This window comes from Monodelphis domestica, chromosome 5, assembly GCF_027887165.1.
Source record: "Monodelphis domestica isolate mMonDom1 chromosome 5, mMonDom1.pri, whole genome shotgun sequence".
NCBI lineage: Eukaryota > Metazoa > Chordata > Mammalia > Didelphimorphia > Didelphidae > Monodelphis > Monodelphis domestica.
In genome coordinates this window covers 140,739,239-140,755,658 of record NC_077231.1, presented here as the reverse complement: position 1 = coordinate 140,755,658, position 16,420 = coordinate 140,739,239, and the positions used below count along the sequence as shown (strand labels likewise).

The following is a 16,420-nucleotide window of genomic DNA, read 5'->3' as shown; positions in this document are numbered from 1 at the left end:
ATATATGTGGATCCATATTTGTGTTTACACATACATAAATATATAATATATACTAGCTATTATGACTTTTCTGTAATTTCATATCAAAATAAAATAAACAAATCATTGTCTTTTATTGAATACATAATTCATTGAATTAATTAGGTATAAGTCAATGAATTATATATTTTGTAAAAGATGGGTGATGTTAAATGTACTGTGACCTTGGACAAGTTATTTAATCTTTCTAGATCTCAGTTTCGTCACCTACAAAATGAAGTAGGGGTGATGGGGTGATTTCTGAAATCTAAAATTCTATATTTCTACTCTTTTCTATGCTTCTCTTCATAATTTTGCATTGATAACAAACGACTAATCTTATTTCTATAAGGAAATGGGGATTGCCAGTTGAGAGTAACCTTATCTTGGAGAATGGGGTTCGTGTTAGGCATTTAAAAACCTTGGTTGTATTTTTTCAGAGTACTTAGTATCCAAGTAGCCTAGCATATTGAACCTTCTAGCATCCTAGATATAAAGAGAATAATGAGGTCATGAATAATCTGCCCCTTGCCCAAGCCCCAAGTTTACTGAATGAGGTGAGAAGTCTATATGCCCTGCTTTGAATTGGTATTTAATATTGGTAGTTAATATGCAAACGAAGCAGAGAATGGTGAATAAGTCACGGGATTCTGAATGGGAGAGTAGTCCATGTGTAAAGAAGCCACAGGTTAGCTTTTTCACTAGTTATTTGTTATTCGTTTGGCAAATTAATGTTACATTCCTTAGTATGTAAGCTCCTTGGTTGTTGCCTTTTATCCTCACTGGTTAGCACAATTTCTAGACCTTCGAGCCCTCATTAAATGCCCGTTAATGGATTGATTTGTACCATTTCTGACTGTAGACTGTGAGCTCTGTTAGGGCAGGGATGGTGGCTTATCTAAATTCATCCTCACTCCAGCCTTCAGAAACACTGTTTTGCATGTAGTAGGCACTCTGTATTTACAAATGTTTACTGATTTAACCCACATTTCCAGTGGGCCTAAATAATGACCTCCATCATCCTGTGCCCGAGGTCAGAAAGAGCCTCCCTTTTCCTAAACAGAGACTCAATTATTTACAGGATGTTGTTCTCTGTTGGGATAAAGAAAACTTCTGCTATTCAACAGCCTCTCCCTTTCTATAAACATAGATTAAACCCTATGAGATAGATACACCGAGGGGGTGTCAGGACCATTATTCTTTTTTTCCTGAGCTCTTTTCCAACAGGCTTTCCTTATATATGAGCGACTGTTTGTCTGGCTTTAAAGAAGGGTGACCGCAGCCCAGAATGCCATGGCATAAGCCGCCATGGGAGGTTGGCAGTGGGACAAGAGCCTGGGGCCGTGGGCAGCGTCCCAGAGGGGCTGAAGGTAGCCTGGGAGGCTTACCTAGGGAGGGAGGCAGGGAGACCAAGGCAGGGAGTAGACGGGACGGCCCTTTGAGGAGGCCGGAGCTTGCCTCTGACCCAGGCCCACAGATCACAAAAGTCTACTTTGTCCCCTCTGCAGGAAGGAGAGGGGTACCAGGTTGAAGCGGAGGGCAGCAGGAAGGAAAAAAGGACATGAATGGGCTGGGTGCAGTATCGATCCCTTCCCAGGGAGGGGAGAGTAGGCAGGGTCTCGGTCCATTTTATTCACGAGATGATGACTCTCGGGGGTCATTTTTCAATAGCCGCTGGATCCACAACGAAGACAAGAAGGAGAAGCAAGATGGTGCATTTTGTGGGGACTTCCCTCCCGCGCCCCCCTAAGAAATGTTCGTCGGGCCTCCTTCCTTCTTTGAAGGGAAAGGGCTGAACGAGGACTTGGTGGTGGGGGCAGTCAGTTAAGAACATTCAGTGATGTTTCCATGGTAACAGTTAGTTGTCTCCATGCCCTCGGCAGAAGGGGCACACATCAGTAATTCCACCAGCTATTTTCTCAGGGTCGGGGTAGGAAGCTGGGTGTGGGGGGAGATGGTCCAGCAGTGACACGGCCATGCTCTCTCGCAGCCCGCGGTACTCGGACTGTGGGCAGGGTTGCTGCGGTAACCCGGGAGCTCCTGGTGCAGGGGACAGATTGAAGGAGAGCGGAGGAGGGCAGGGTGATCCTTGCTTGTAGTTAAGTCACCTTTCTCCAGATGAATCTGTACCCTTTTAAGTATACACTCCAGGCCCTGGAGGCTATCTTCCAATGAGAGCAGTTAATAAGGACCCTCCTTTATTGTATCCGTTTATTTACAGGCTTTGGAGAGTGTCTTGTTTAGAATATTGTAAAAATAGTCATTTCCAGTGAGAAACAGTGTGATTCAGGTTACAGAGGGTGGTTCTCATCACAAAATTTTTTCAAAAGCATTTTTCTTTAGCTTTTGACTTGTAAGAAACAATAACGAACCTTTTATTTTGCGACCATAGGCAGAAAATGAAAGTGCTTTTTATGAGTTTGACTTATAGAATCTTACATTTTTGTTATAAATAAACCAATATGTTGTTATAAAGAGTTCATGGGTTTGATTTGATTTGTTCTCAGAAAATGGAAATCCTGTGATCTTATTGATTTAATGAATGCTGGCATCATAATGGCTGTTTGAGGATAAAACTAATATTTAAGGGAGTAATGTTTTTATTGCATGAGGTTTAGTTTCAAAGTTACCTACCAAATTGGATCATTGATAGAAAGAAGATAGCAATAACACAATAATTGGGGTGGAGATTTTTAAGTGTGGCATACTACCATCCCTATTTGAATAAAGAAAGTAAAGAGCAGTTCATTATGTATCAGGTTGAGTGTAATACTAATTTAACAGCCTTCACTGAAACCTATTCTTAGAAATTATGTAAATTAATTGGGGTCTTGAAGAGAAGCCTATGCAATGTTCTAATTCCCTATAGACTAAAGCAATCAGAGCATCAGAACTGAAAAAAAAAAATTCTTGTGTGGTACAGCAATGCTTTTGATGAAAAGATGATATACCCTCATATATTTTATTACTCTTTTAAAAGATTTTTCTGCAGCTATATTATTTTTCTTCATTCCACATCATGAAAAATAGAGAAGAAAAGTAATGATGGAAAGAATAGTTAAAAGTTTGACTTAGATAAGGCCTTAGCTGTATAATATTCAGTAGTGGACCCTTCTGTTAGTGTGTTGATTTTTGTGTTGTATGTTATTTTTTCTTTTAAATAATATCCTTGACAAGTACTTTCAGAAATGTTTGTGGTGACTATTTGGAACCTGTTCTACCTTGTACCAAATTCTGCCTTTGTATATTTATATATGGATGTATGTATAGAATGCCCCCAAAGTCTCAGCACAGTTTTAAGCTTTAATAGCTCTATTTTTCGGTGTATTTATCAGATGGGATGGGGTCATCCAAGGGGGTAAAGAAAGAAAGAGGCATTAGTTGATAACTGTAATTCAAATTAAAAAGAGCACAACTTGAAATTTCTCAGTCATCTGGGATGACAAGAATAGTTCAACTCTAACATGACATACATGTGAGAAGAATTGAGTTTAAAATGGCCCTGTGTTGTGTTCTGTTCCTTTTCCTTCTTTTTAAATGAAATAAATAAAATACTCTGCTCCCTACAACACAAGCTTGGACTGGAGCTTAAAGTAAAGCCTATCATTTATCAAAAGCTTCAGTTTGTCATGATATAGCTTGTTGTCATTCTGGGGAAAAACAAACAAACAAGCAAACAACCACCAACCCCAAACATTGTTTATGCTCTGTCATTGTTGACTGATACCAAACCATGTCTTTTGGCAGTAGTATTTTATTAATAGCTATATTTATATAGTGTGGCTTTCATCCAAGTAAAGAGCAGGCACTACCATAATCAAGGTTTTATTTTATTTTTCTAGAAGGAAAAAAAAAACCCTCTACAGATAATTAATATGATTCATCATTTTTAACATTTTTTTCCTAGGAGTTAAGTGAGTTTGGTCATTCACCTTTTCTGTATTGTATAGATGAGAAAACAGAGGTACCTAGACAGTGAAATGCATCTTTTGTGAAACTTAATCATAGATGCTCCAGTTCCTACAGTTGATTTTAATTTGTCATAATTTGAGTCTTTTCACCCACCATCCTGGACAGCTTCCCCAGAATATATTCTGTCTTAGCACAGTGCCTTTCTTAAAGTTCGGCATAGAGGCTTGGCCGTAATACTCCGAATGTACTTTACCATGACACAAGACCATGGAACTCTCCCTTCTTCCACCCTAGCGTCCTACGTCAGTGGATCTTTGATCTTGCTGATGTGGTGATTCCTGATATGACACATCACAACCCATTCATGTGTTCTTCAGTCTGTACAAATCGTACCCACATTCTCTTATAGACCCTTCACTTAGAATCCATGAAGTATCTTTATGGCTTTTCTTCCTGCATTTTGGGTATCCTGCTTGTGGCACTCATAGATGCCTTTGATAGAGCAGCAGACCAGGGGCCAGGAAGACCCAAGTTTAAATTTAGCCTCAGACACTAACTTGGGCAAGTTGTTTTTCCTTTCATAGCCTTAGTTTCCTTATGCATAAAATGTAAGAGGTTGGTCTCAGTGGCCTCTAATAGCTCTTTCAGCTCTGAATCTAGCATCCTGTGCTATCTCCTGTGCTGCAGCATCTTCCTTTCCAGTACCCTTCCCTCCGAGAAAGAGGTGTCCTCTCTCAGGACATCACTGACCTTTTCTCCATGAGCCCCCTCTCTCCTCCTCCTCGCTCTCTTCCTACAGCTCGCTCCATCATCCCTTCCTTCTTTTACTCATCCTCAGTCCCTCTCTAGCTATTAAACCAAACCAAACCATGAATCCACATTTCCCCAGTTTAGCATTCCATTACAGTATCTTAGAAAGGTGAATGTGACACCTTTAACCAGTTATTTTTGGTCATTACAAATAAGTGCCTTAGAGAATTAAGGAAATTCAGACTTTGAAGGAACACCCGAGGTTATCCACTACAATTCAACTCACACCTAGGCACTGGTGAGAAGAAAATGGATTGAAATAGGAATGCAGAAAACAAGTGAAGGCTTTTAAGGTCCCTTTTTCAATGTCACTAGTACTCTACTTGACTAAGAATAAGCTCCCTAGAAGAGAAATGGTTACAGCTACTTGAAAAGTCATTCCTCAAATAAAATGAATGGCATTTTAGTTTTGATCAATATGAAACTACTTTAGGGCAAAAATAAAATGTGTAGTGAATGAATGTAGCTGGGAATGGGATTACCAACATGTATTAAGAAGTAGGTTTTCTGCATCCCATTTGACTGGATTCTAGTATGTTTAAAAAATGACCCTTTTTTGAATAGATCTCACATATTTGAGAATTTTCTGAGGCTTTAGCAAGTACCAAATGATTTTAGGTATAATATCATTCTTTATTTAATGATATTGATATTTGAACTGCACCCCAGAATTTATCAAAGGCAAAAATGAATCTTTCATAATGAGTTCTCAGTGATCAACAAGCAAATATTCTATTCTGTGAGTCATCTGCAAGATCTGCAAGAACCCTGAACCTCATTTCTCATATTTTTTTAGTAGGGCTGGACTCAGGCTGAGTCTGTTCAGAATGAGTTATCTCTCTGATTTCATCCCAAATTTAATAGTATGGCTAAGGATAATGTGCTGTTTTCTTTTTCCCTACACTGGTAGTGGGAGGAGGGGAAGAGGAATGGGGTCTTAAAACTTTGCATATGACAGACTTTTAAAAAAATTGGTTAGTTTTGCTGTATTGTTAAAGATTATCTCCCTGATCTTTTATTCATTTATGAAAATTTTAAAATAAGGGAAAGGCATTAGAAAATATAGGTAATGTGAAAACATAAGAAATAAAAGTTTATTTCAAAAAATCTAAATTAAAAAACTCATCATGAATTTTTCCCTAGTTGAAGCAACATTTGTTTTTTCCTCAACATATTAAACAGGGAAATATGTATTTTATGATATATGTACAACTTACATTACCCACTTTCTTGGGGAGGGGGGAGAGGAAAACATGAGAAAGATTTTTGGACATGGCTAATCTAAGAATTTGTTTCTCTTGGACAAGCATATTTATTAGTATTTATTATATATTTATGACATTATGCATTATATTATTGCTACATTACATATTATGTTATATATTAAAATGATATAAAAATAAAAGTAACTCAAAAAACCTCCCAACACCCCTATGTATGTGAGATTGTCCCTCGTCAGTATTACTATTGAATGAATTAGCTTACAGTTTTTAGATGTACAGTACTGTCATTTTAATTAGCATCCTACATCCTTGCCAGTGTGGTCTGTGAATCATACAGTCATTTTTATAGATGAGAAGAGAGACGTTAAATGATTAATTTAAAGATACAAAGATGAAGAATTAAGGCTCCAGGGAGAGATGCTGTGTCTTATATAGAAGCCAGACTGCTTTCTTAACCCAGAAGCCTTTCCTAGACCACCAAGCAGAAAAAGAATAAATAACACCTTGAACAACCCACTTACCTTGGAGTTTGCATCCAGGAACATCAACCCTGAGGAGGAGCGCCATGGCGGTAACTGGATGGAAGAGACCCAAAAGTCAGAAAAGCCTCCGAGGAAGTATTTTTCTTTAACTCGGTGTCACTTATTCCAAAAGAGAGGCTCTCCCCCAGACAAAGGGGAGTGAAAAGAAGACAGCCCAGCAGATGCGATGGACTCCTGACATCGGCCCAGAGTTGTGGGAGATGGGGAGGAGAGCGAGGACTTCATTGGTGGAGGGATGCACTGCAGGGGGGAGATCATGGGCCAGGCCTGGCGTCCTGTCATCCAAACAAGGTCAGCTAGGATGCAAACCCATGCAAGGGTCAGGCCAGGGAGAAACTTGGAGTGAACGAGGTCACTGCAGTTAGCGGTATCCTTCTGTTAAGAGAGTGCAGAAACAGGACATTGACCAACAGGCAGGAGGACAATTTCTCATTTGTATGATAGTCACGGAAGGGCAGCTAGGGGGTGCTATAGAGAACAGAGCACCAGGAAGACTCCTCTGCCCAAGTTCAAATTCAGCCTCAGGCGCTTCTTGCTATGTGATGCCTCAGTTAATCTGGTTTGCCTCAGTTTCCTTACCTGTAAAATGAGTAGGAAAAGGAAATGGCAAGCCTCTCCAGCACCTTTACCAAGAAAATCCAGATGGGAGTCTTGAAGAGTAAGATTTGACTAAAACGACTGAAAAACAACCATCTAGAATGGATAGAAAGTCAGACCCATAGCCAGGAAGACACGAGTTCAGATCCCACCTCTGACCCATACTGGCTGTGTGAGCCTCTGCAAGTCCCCTTCACTCTCAGTGCTCTAGAACTGTTGTGCAGAAATGGGTAGAAAGGGATAATGGCAGAAAGAAGCTGATTTTCTCCTGGGAGGGGAGAAAACATGTACCTTAATGAAATCCCATCTGGGTCTTACATCCCTCTTATCACCATTGAGGTTCACAGGAATGGCCCTGGTCATCGGGTTGAAATTACTTTTAGCCTTCTAGGCTGTTCATAGAAAAAGAGCCTCTCTAGAATACAATTTCAAAAAATTTCCATGAAAAATGTTTTAAGGTTTTAGTGCTTAAAAAATCCCTAGTTCTCTGTAATTCGGAAGCTCAACTTACATAGGAAAAGGAAGCATTTCAGTGCTGCTAACTGATTGTTGACAATCTAGAGTGCCTCATTCACAGTCTGTAATTTTGTCCCTGTTCCCTCCATTGTCACAGATTGAAAACCTTCTTCCATAATTAATAGATGAAGTGCTGCCCTGGAGAGAAAATTCATCCCCCTGATCCAAGTCTCTCCCAAGTAAATGCGATCAGTCCTCAGTCCTCAGATCATAGGCAGGTTAGAGTCACTCACTAGGGTGCTCTAGAAAGCCTTTCCACTTGGGAAGCACTGTCGGAGCTTAGGGGCAGCTGGCAGGGCCCCCAAGACCCTGGGGGGTTTTAAGACATCAGTGCAGGTGTGATGCCTGTTCCTTCTGCTGCTAAGACAGACTGCCCCCAGCTCTTGTGCCCAGGGTCCAGTTCAGCCTCATCCTCTCTGGATTTCTTGCTTGTCCATCTTCTCCAGCCTCAGATACTTAGTTGCTTAAGGGATCTTGGCCAAGTCACTTCCCCTTTCCTTGCCTCAGTTTTCTCAGCAATAAAAGGATGGTAATAATTGCCCCTCCATCACAGGACTACCATGACGATTAAATATGATATTTGTAAAGCACTCAGCACAGTATCTGTGGCATGGTAAGCTTCATATTATTATTATTTCTCTTTTCTGTCTTGTTTTGCTGAGAAACCTTTTTTTAATGATTTTTTAAGAGGGATGCTGGTTCTTACTTTGAAATGTAAACTGTGTAACATCTAAATTTTATAAATTGTGAATTTTGGGTGTGGCATGGAAATATAAACTTTGTGAGGACTGAGGCTGATTTTTACAATTCTATCTTTTCATCCCCCTGACCTTAGCATACATAGGATGCACTTAATTAATGCTTCTTCATTGGTCCAGTAAAACAACAATTTTTAGAGTACAATAAGGCCCCTGTATCTACATCTGCCGGGTTATGTCCCAAAACCTTGGATAGAAGCGAACACCTGCTGACCCTGTATATAGTCACAATTTTCTTGTACATACTTATGTTTAATAAAGTTTAATTGATCAATTAAACACACGGTAAGGCATTACTAATGTTAAATACAGAAATAATAAAGTGCATCATACATTTATTATAGAGTATTTTACAGTAGTCTCCCCTTTCCCCCCCAAGACCTCCCAGGGAATGCCTTAAACCTCAGAGTACTCAACCTCAGAGAGACATTTCTTGCTTTAATTTTTAATACCTATTTCAACTTTGCCATCAAATACTGTGTGCTTTCTCCTCACAACTTCCATTCAGCTTGGCCTCTATTTCCTCACACATGCAAAAAAAGAACCTTAAAGAAAAAACTCTCCCAGTGAGAGCAGAAGAACTGAGTGCTTGCCCTGCCCACTTCCGGCAGCCTTCAGGGCACATAGGACCCTGCCTGGAAAGTGAACCTTTGAATAAAGGGCGAGGGGGCCACTCTATTTCCTTGTGCTGCAGGATATGGGATAAAAAATTTAAGGGGGAACAATGGGTTCTGGGCAGGCGTTGATAATACGGGTTCCTATAAGGAAAGTGGAATGGGGAAGAGCAGATCCTGGGGAAAGGGGTGGGAACAGGCTGCTAGAGGCAATTCTAGATCATTAAATGGTTCTGAGTTTGGGGACTTCACAAGACCTCATGCTTCCCTTTGAGCATTGTCCCCTTAATAAAATATATTCCAGAGAGGTTTTCTCTGCATTGGGTGGGCTCTGTAGGCTGTCATCTAACCTCTTTTAGCCAAGCTAAATTAATTAGACTAGCTTTTAATTGGAAGGAAAAAAGGAAACGATGATGACTCCCCAGATTGGTCTGTGTGCTTCACACTCACCCAAAGTAAGTATTTTGAAATGCTAGAATTTATCTGTGGCCATTATTTCCTATGGGTTAGGCTATAAATACATCCATTTATCTACCTCTATTTATATAGCCTGTGAGTGATGAGGTGGCCTTCATCTCAGAAAGATAAATCCTATTTTCAAGCTCCTAGCCAGCTGTATCTATAGCTGAATGACTAAAGTGAATGTTGGAATTTGTTTTTCACTCTGAAGGGGACTACAGCGAGGAGGTTATAAATCTGGCATTCCAGTAGTAAACAAGAAGAAGTTCTTTAACTTATTTAGTAGAGGGGAGTTCTTGATTGCTCTATGCAGCTATTGGCAGTCTTTTAAGCACCAATCTCCAAAATATATGTGATCAATAAGTGTTTATTGATTGATTGGGGAATAGGATACATTTAATGAAGGAAGACAGGGTTAAAACTGTGTTATCCATAAGATGGGGGCTAGAGCATCTTTGTCAGGAATCCTTTGTCAGTCTCCTGTAGCCTAGGGAGTCCTTCTTAGAATGTTGTTTTTAAATGTGTGAAATAAAACACTTGGGATTACAAAGAAAAACGGTTATATAGAAATGCAGTTAGCACATGTTTTTTAAAGTTCAGACCCCAGGTTAAGAACCCACACTCTTAGAGTAATTGTGATCTGTAATAGAAAAAAAAAAAATCCTATAATTTAATCATGTTGCTGCATCTGCCTTAAAAAGAATGATTGATTTTACCTGCTTCACAGTGTGGTAAGGAAAATGTTTTACAAACCTTAAGGGCTATCTAAATGTAAGTTGTTGCTATTCTTATTCTTACTATTAGTACTATAACTGGGCTATATATTATTTTCCTTTGGAGTTATATTTATTAAAAATTTTTTATTTTAAAAACAAATTTCCACATCATTTCCCCAAAGTTATAGAATCCAAATTGTCTCCCTCTCTTCTTCCCTCCCCCCTCCTGGAGCTGACAAGCAATTCAGTCTGCGTTATACATGTATTATCATATAAAACATGTTTCCATATTATTCATTTTTGTCAGTGAAAACCTTATAAAGCCAAAATCTTAAAACATATACCCAAATAAACAAGTGATAAATCATGTGCATCTGCATTCTTACTCCAATAGTTCTTCCTCTAAAGGCTTTTTCATAAGTGCCTCAGAATTGTCCTGGATCATTGTTTACCTGTTAGTAGCAAAGTCTATCACATTTGATCATTCCACAATATATCAGTTACTGTGTATAATGATCTCCTGGTTCTACTTATTTCACTCTGCATCAGTTCACGTAGGTCTTTCTAGTTCTTTCTGAAATCATCCTGTTCATCACTCATTAAAGCACAATAGTATTCCATCACCATCATATACCACAACTTGTTCAGCCATTCCCCAGTGGATGAGCATCCCATTAGTTTCCAATTCTTTGCCTCCACAAAAAGAGCAGCTAAATATTTTTGTACAAACAGGTCCTTTCCCATTTTTTTTCTCTCTTTGGAATATAGACCTTGTAGAGGTATTATTGGCTCAAAGGATAGCGTTCTTTTATAGCCCTTTGGGCATAATTCCACTTGGTCCTCCAAAATGATTGGATCAGTTCACAATCCGCCAGCAACGCACTAGTGTTCCAATTCTGCCACATTCCCTCCAATATTTATCATTGTTGGTAGTATCTCAGAGTTGTTTTAATTTACATTTCTTCAGTCGAGTGATTTAGAACTTTTTTCTTTATTGATAGCTTTGATTTCCTCATTTGAAAATTGCATATTCATATCATTTAACCATTTATCAATTGAGGAATGACTTGGATTCGTATAAATTTGACTTAGTTCTTTATATATTTGAAAAATAAGACCTCGATCAGAGAAATTTAATATAAACATTTTTTCAACAGGGCTATATTTAAACTAATATTTCCTTCCTATTAGGAGCAAAGCAGTATTATGTGAATTTGTTCTTTATTCTTTCTAAATCCAAAGATTAGTTTGGACAAAACCCTTTTTCCCTCCCTCTAAATTCCTGGGAAAAAACCTATTCATTTACTGCAGAAAATAATCAGTTACTATATGTTACAGTAATTAGAAATTTGAAGCAGGGAGAGTTAATTATTTCAGGCAGATTTCAGTTGTTGCCAAATAAAATGTTTGAAAATATCATCCTGACAAGTCTCTGAGTTAATTTTCAGCACTGTAGTTGCATTCATTCTTTCTTTCCCCCTTCAACAGGATCATGCGGATTTACGAAGCCATTTCTTCACAGTTGGTATGAAACTAGAGGCAGTGGATATGAGTGAGCCCTTTAATATCTGTCCTGCATCAGTGACTAAGGTGAGCCCCCCTGAAAAGAGGATTAAAGAAGGAGTTCAAGCTCAAAATCAGGCCTCTGAAATTTTTTTGGGGGTGTGGGGGGGTCCATGGAGAGGCAGGAGGGGCCATCTAGAAGGAACACACATAGCTACTTCCCCATCTGGCACTATTTCTCATATGGCTAGAGGTTCTTTGAGCCATTTAGGGTGAATCCCATTAGATGCCTTCTGTATAAAATGGGGAGTGATACATCTCCTTCCCGTCTTCCTGGGATGATATATTTCCAGGGTTTGTAAGTAATCATGTCCCTGAGCTTGGAGAGAAGATCCTGTCCCTGTCACCTCCAGGATGAAAAAGAAAATCCTCCAGCATTCAATGCCCCTCATAACCTTCAAGCGGGTAGATGAGGGTCGAATAGTGTCCCCCAATAACAGCTTCAACATGGTTGTTCTTTTTCCTTTTTTTCCCTTAAATTTATGCAATTTGGAAGCCCCCCCCCCCTTTACCACCGCTTTGATGCTTCATCATGGTGCAGAGTTGACCATGTGTTCTTGGAAGCAGTTGGTTCTGGCAGAGCCCACCCCTTTGGAAGGGCTTCAGAGAGAGGCCTGGCCACTGGCTGTCAGTCTGTCGCCCGAGGAACAGCCTCGCTAAATTTGGGTAGACTCATCACCATATTGGCTGCAGGGTGATGAATTTTTCAGCCATAACAAATCTCAGAGACCTGCCTGCTCGGGCACACAGGGCCTGGTGGGATGTGTGTGAAGGGCGGCAGTCCCCCTGGAGACCAGATTATGGAACCTCGAGGTACAGAAGCGAGAAACACTGCCGGTCGCTGCCCTGGGTCACCCTAACCGGTGAGCTGGGCCCTTGGCTCCAAGGTTCATTTTTTAACCATTTCTTCTTGAGGAGTTTTTTGCTTTCTGATAGAAGCCGTCACTTTCTAGGAGCCGCTAATCCTTACCATCTGTCTCCTTTCAGTTTTTAAGTCCCTAGATACTATGAATATTGTAGAAGATGGGTGGTTTGGGGGTTTTTGCATGGTTTTTTTTTGGTGGTGGAGGCAGAAGAGGGAAAGGATGGAGAAACAGGATTCAAAATTGAGAAATTAAATAGAAATTTGAGGGATGATAATCCAAAAGGCAAAGTACATAGGTTAAAAAAAACAAACATTCCCCTCTCCTATGCTGGGTCATCTCACCATTTGGAGGCCTTCCTACTGTGCTGCTTTTAGGGTTAGCCTATTTTTTCCAAATGCTGAAGAATGATAGCTTGCTGGAGCCTGGCCAGTTCTTTCTAGGAACAGTTGACACAGTAATGTCAGCTGCAGGTTTATTTGTATTATTTATCAGGTTGTCTTAAAAGACAACTATTTCTGCAATGTCACCTTCACCTGGTGCTTAAAGAATAACAAAATGGGATGACAGCTTTTAGGGAGGGCTAGCATGGTGCTACCAAAGAGTCTACCTCTGCCCTACTTTTTTAGGGTTAGAGTTCATTATTATGGATGAAGTTAAATCATAGTTGCAGAGTGAGAATGGAAGTGACACTCTAATTCTAATTGGTGTAGCTTTGTGTCTGTATGTGTTTCTGATTCCTTTTTATTCCCAGACTAGTTGGAAATACCTCTTTTGGGGGTTTTACTTGTGGGAATTGTTTTTCTCCATTAATCAGTCCTATTTGGAACAAGTTTCCCCTAATATTTTAATTGTTTTCTTTATCATCCTATTGTTCTTTTGTATAGAACCCTTGTATCAAAGATTAAAAAAACAATTAGTCATCCTACTTAACATTTTGCCCCTCTCATAATCATACTTCTCAAACATTTTATGCTTGCAGTGCAAAGAATTATTATGAGTGTCTATCCTATGTTGATTCAAGACTCATCTTTCAGTAAAGAAGCACCATAAATTACCAGAATTGTCTTATGTATCAGGAATTTTACAACTATACATTTCCTTTTAAATAGAGGAAACATTTTAGAATGTTGCCCTATACAGTATTATATAAACCATATTGTTATGACTACTATAATTTAAATTGCACTTTTTGGTCCAAGGTTCTTTTTAGAAAATTGTTTAAAAGGAAAAAAATATAATAGTGTAACACAGAGACAAATGTGGACAGGCATGAACTGGAACTTTTAATAAAGAGCCCCACTGGAGCATTAAAGGAAGCATATTCTTGTGATTCTAAATAAGTGCTCACACCTTTAAGGTAAAATAGACAGAACCCAAAATGGAAGTGAAAAATTGTGACTTTTCATCTGGACTCAGGCCTTGGACAAGGCACTTATTCTCTCAAGGCCTCAGTTTCCATCTCTGGAAAATAAGGGCTCGTTGAACGAGATGGTCCCGCTCCATGGTTCTGTGACATGTATATAGCATATACTGGAAGCAAGGAAATGGGCCAGCTGGCCTCCTGAGAGCTGGGTAGAATCCTAGTGGTACTACTTAGGTGTCAGAATGATCATTATCACATTGTCTGTTACTGAAATTGACCACAGAATTGAGGAACTCGTCCTCAATCTTCTCAGACGCCGCCTAAGACGTTGGCCAGGAACCCTCTCCTCAGAAAGATGACTTTTGTATTTGGAATCATAGACAAGCCAGGGAGAGTTTACTTTTAACCTTTTGGCATTATTTTGATCTTCTCTTTTCATCTTTCCTTCTTTTGGAGGTGACCCTTTTGTCCTGTTTGTACACATTGCTTTAACCTCTGAATGAATTGCCCTTTTTTCTAATTTGGTCTTTCACATTGCCTGGGACAGTGAGTGGTTGGAATCCTCCTCCTCATCCCCTCTGCCTTCTGGCTTCCTCTTAAGACTCAGCTCAAATCCCGACTTCTCCATAATGCCAGGTCCCAATTACTCCTCCTCCGTGATGAACTCCAGGGATGTTTTCTACATATGTAGTGTTTATCTCTTGTCTCCCCCATGCCAGCGGGAGTGCCATGTGACCGAGGGGCGAAATTTCTTTGTAGCCCCATAATTTAGCCCAGTGCTTGTTGACTGGACACCCGACAGATCTTTCTATGTCCATCTTCATTTTCCTTAAGGTCCCTTCTAAGTGTGCTGCTTCTGTGTGTTTTTTCTTTGTTTTCCCAATTCTCTTGATGTTCCCTCCCTCAACCACTCTCATCTCTTTTAGATTGGATTTTCCATTATCTTCTTTATCTGCCTTAAAAAAATGTACCAGGAACCATTAAAGTTTCTCTTTGAAAAAAACTCAGGATTCATATCTCTCCTTTTTTTTTCCCCTTCAGACTGATTCAGTAATATGTATGGAACATAATAGTTTCTGATTAAATCATCACTATCAAAAGACATTCATTGTCTGCCTGTGCATAGAAATGTGCCAATATTTAATGTGTAAGGATTCAGTAGCATAAGACTAATATTTGGCTTCCTTTTTTCTTTTACCTTTAGGTTTTTAACAATCATTATTTGCAAGTGACTATTGATGATTTGAGACCAGAAGCTAAAAAAATCTCAATGCTGTGCCATGCGGATTCCTTAGGGATTTTACCTGTACAGTGGTGCCTTAAAAATGGAGTCAACCTCACACCACCCAAGGGTTGGTATTCACTGATCTCCGGCTTTGACTTGGGGTGCATGGGACACGTTTGGGCAGTTTTGTTTTTGTTTTGTCTAATCCACATGTAAATAATGCCTTTGCTTAGGAGAATAATGGCTAAACAGGAATTGCCAATTGTTGTAGAAAGTAATGTAAAGGAGCCACAGTAGAGGTGACTACAAAAGCAAAGGTGGTATAGGTCTGAAATTGTTTTTCCTTGAACCACCATTCAATACTAATTCCCTAAATCCTCAACTTCTCTACTTTGTGTGTGTTTTACTCAATGGACTCATTCTTCTCAAAGATCCCAGTTCTCCCCAGTGCCTATCTATGTCTGATACATTAAAGATCATGTAAAGAAAAGGTTAAATGGATTGTTGTTGTAAATCAGGGACCAGCAATTCCTTTCATTCTTTTTACCATTGTCAGACGCTATAACTTAGTATTCTCATCATTCCAATTTGGAATAGTTCAAAGACCTGGGTTCAAATTCTGTCTGTGCCCTATGTTTGCTTGTGAACTAGAACAAGTCACTTCCCCCTTTGAGGCTGTAGCTTCTTCATCTGTAAAATGATGTGATTAGACTAGTTAATGTCTAAGGGTCTCTACCTATTTCTTGCTAAGATTCTAGCTCCTTTTTCAAATCTAAGGCAGCATACCAAGTCCAACTTTCATTTCTTCTTCCTGCACCCCCTCCCATCTCCTCCGTCCCCATAGCAACCGGGAAAACCAACTGTGATAGGAAAGGAGAACCAATTAGATTAGATTTAAAGTTGAATTTGAACAGATAATGAAGGTAGCTCAGTGGATATGAGGAAGCAAGCGATTCTAAGTTAAGTGAACAAAATTAGAGGAAAAGACTATTTATTTATTATTAATTCTGGTTGACTTTAAATGCCTCCCAGTTAGGTGTGTCATTTGTAATATACTTGAAATTTGCCCCAGAAAATAAAATATTGAATTTATAAAGAAAAGCTACAAAACTATAGAACATTTGAACCAAGCAAGTCATGTATTTCAGACTGTTCAGTTGTTCTTCATCTTTGAAGATCTCTCCTGTCACTTTTAACTTCAAAGAGGTTTTAATATAAAAGCTAAGAGATTTACTTTT

General features: G+C 39.3%; 1 protein-coding gene across 5 annotated transcripts in view; it reads left to right on the top strand.

Moving 5' to 3' along the window:
• Positions 1-16,420, top strand: part of SFMBT2 (Scm like with four mbt domains 2) — a 285,508-nt gene that overhangs the window by 171,276 nt on the left and 97,812 nt on the right. For all 5 annotated transcript variants that reach the window (XM_007503935.2, XM_007503933.3, XM_007503934.3 and 2 more), the window contains 2 exons: positions 11,654-11,755; positions 15,162-15,309. In XM_007503935.2, the coding sequence (XP_007503997.1) occupies positions 11,654-11,755; positions 15,162-15,309 (250 nt within the window). The remainder of the gene's footprint in view (positions 1-11,653; positions 11,756-15,161; positions 15,310-16,420) is intronic.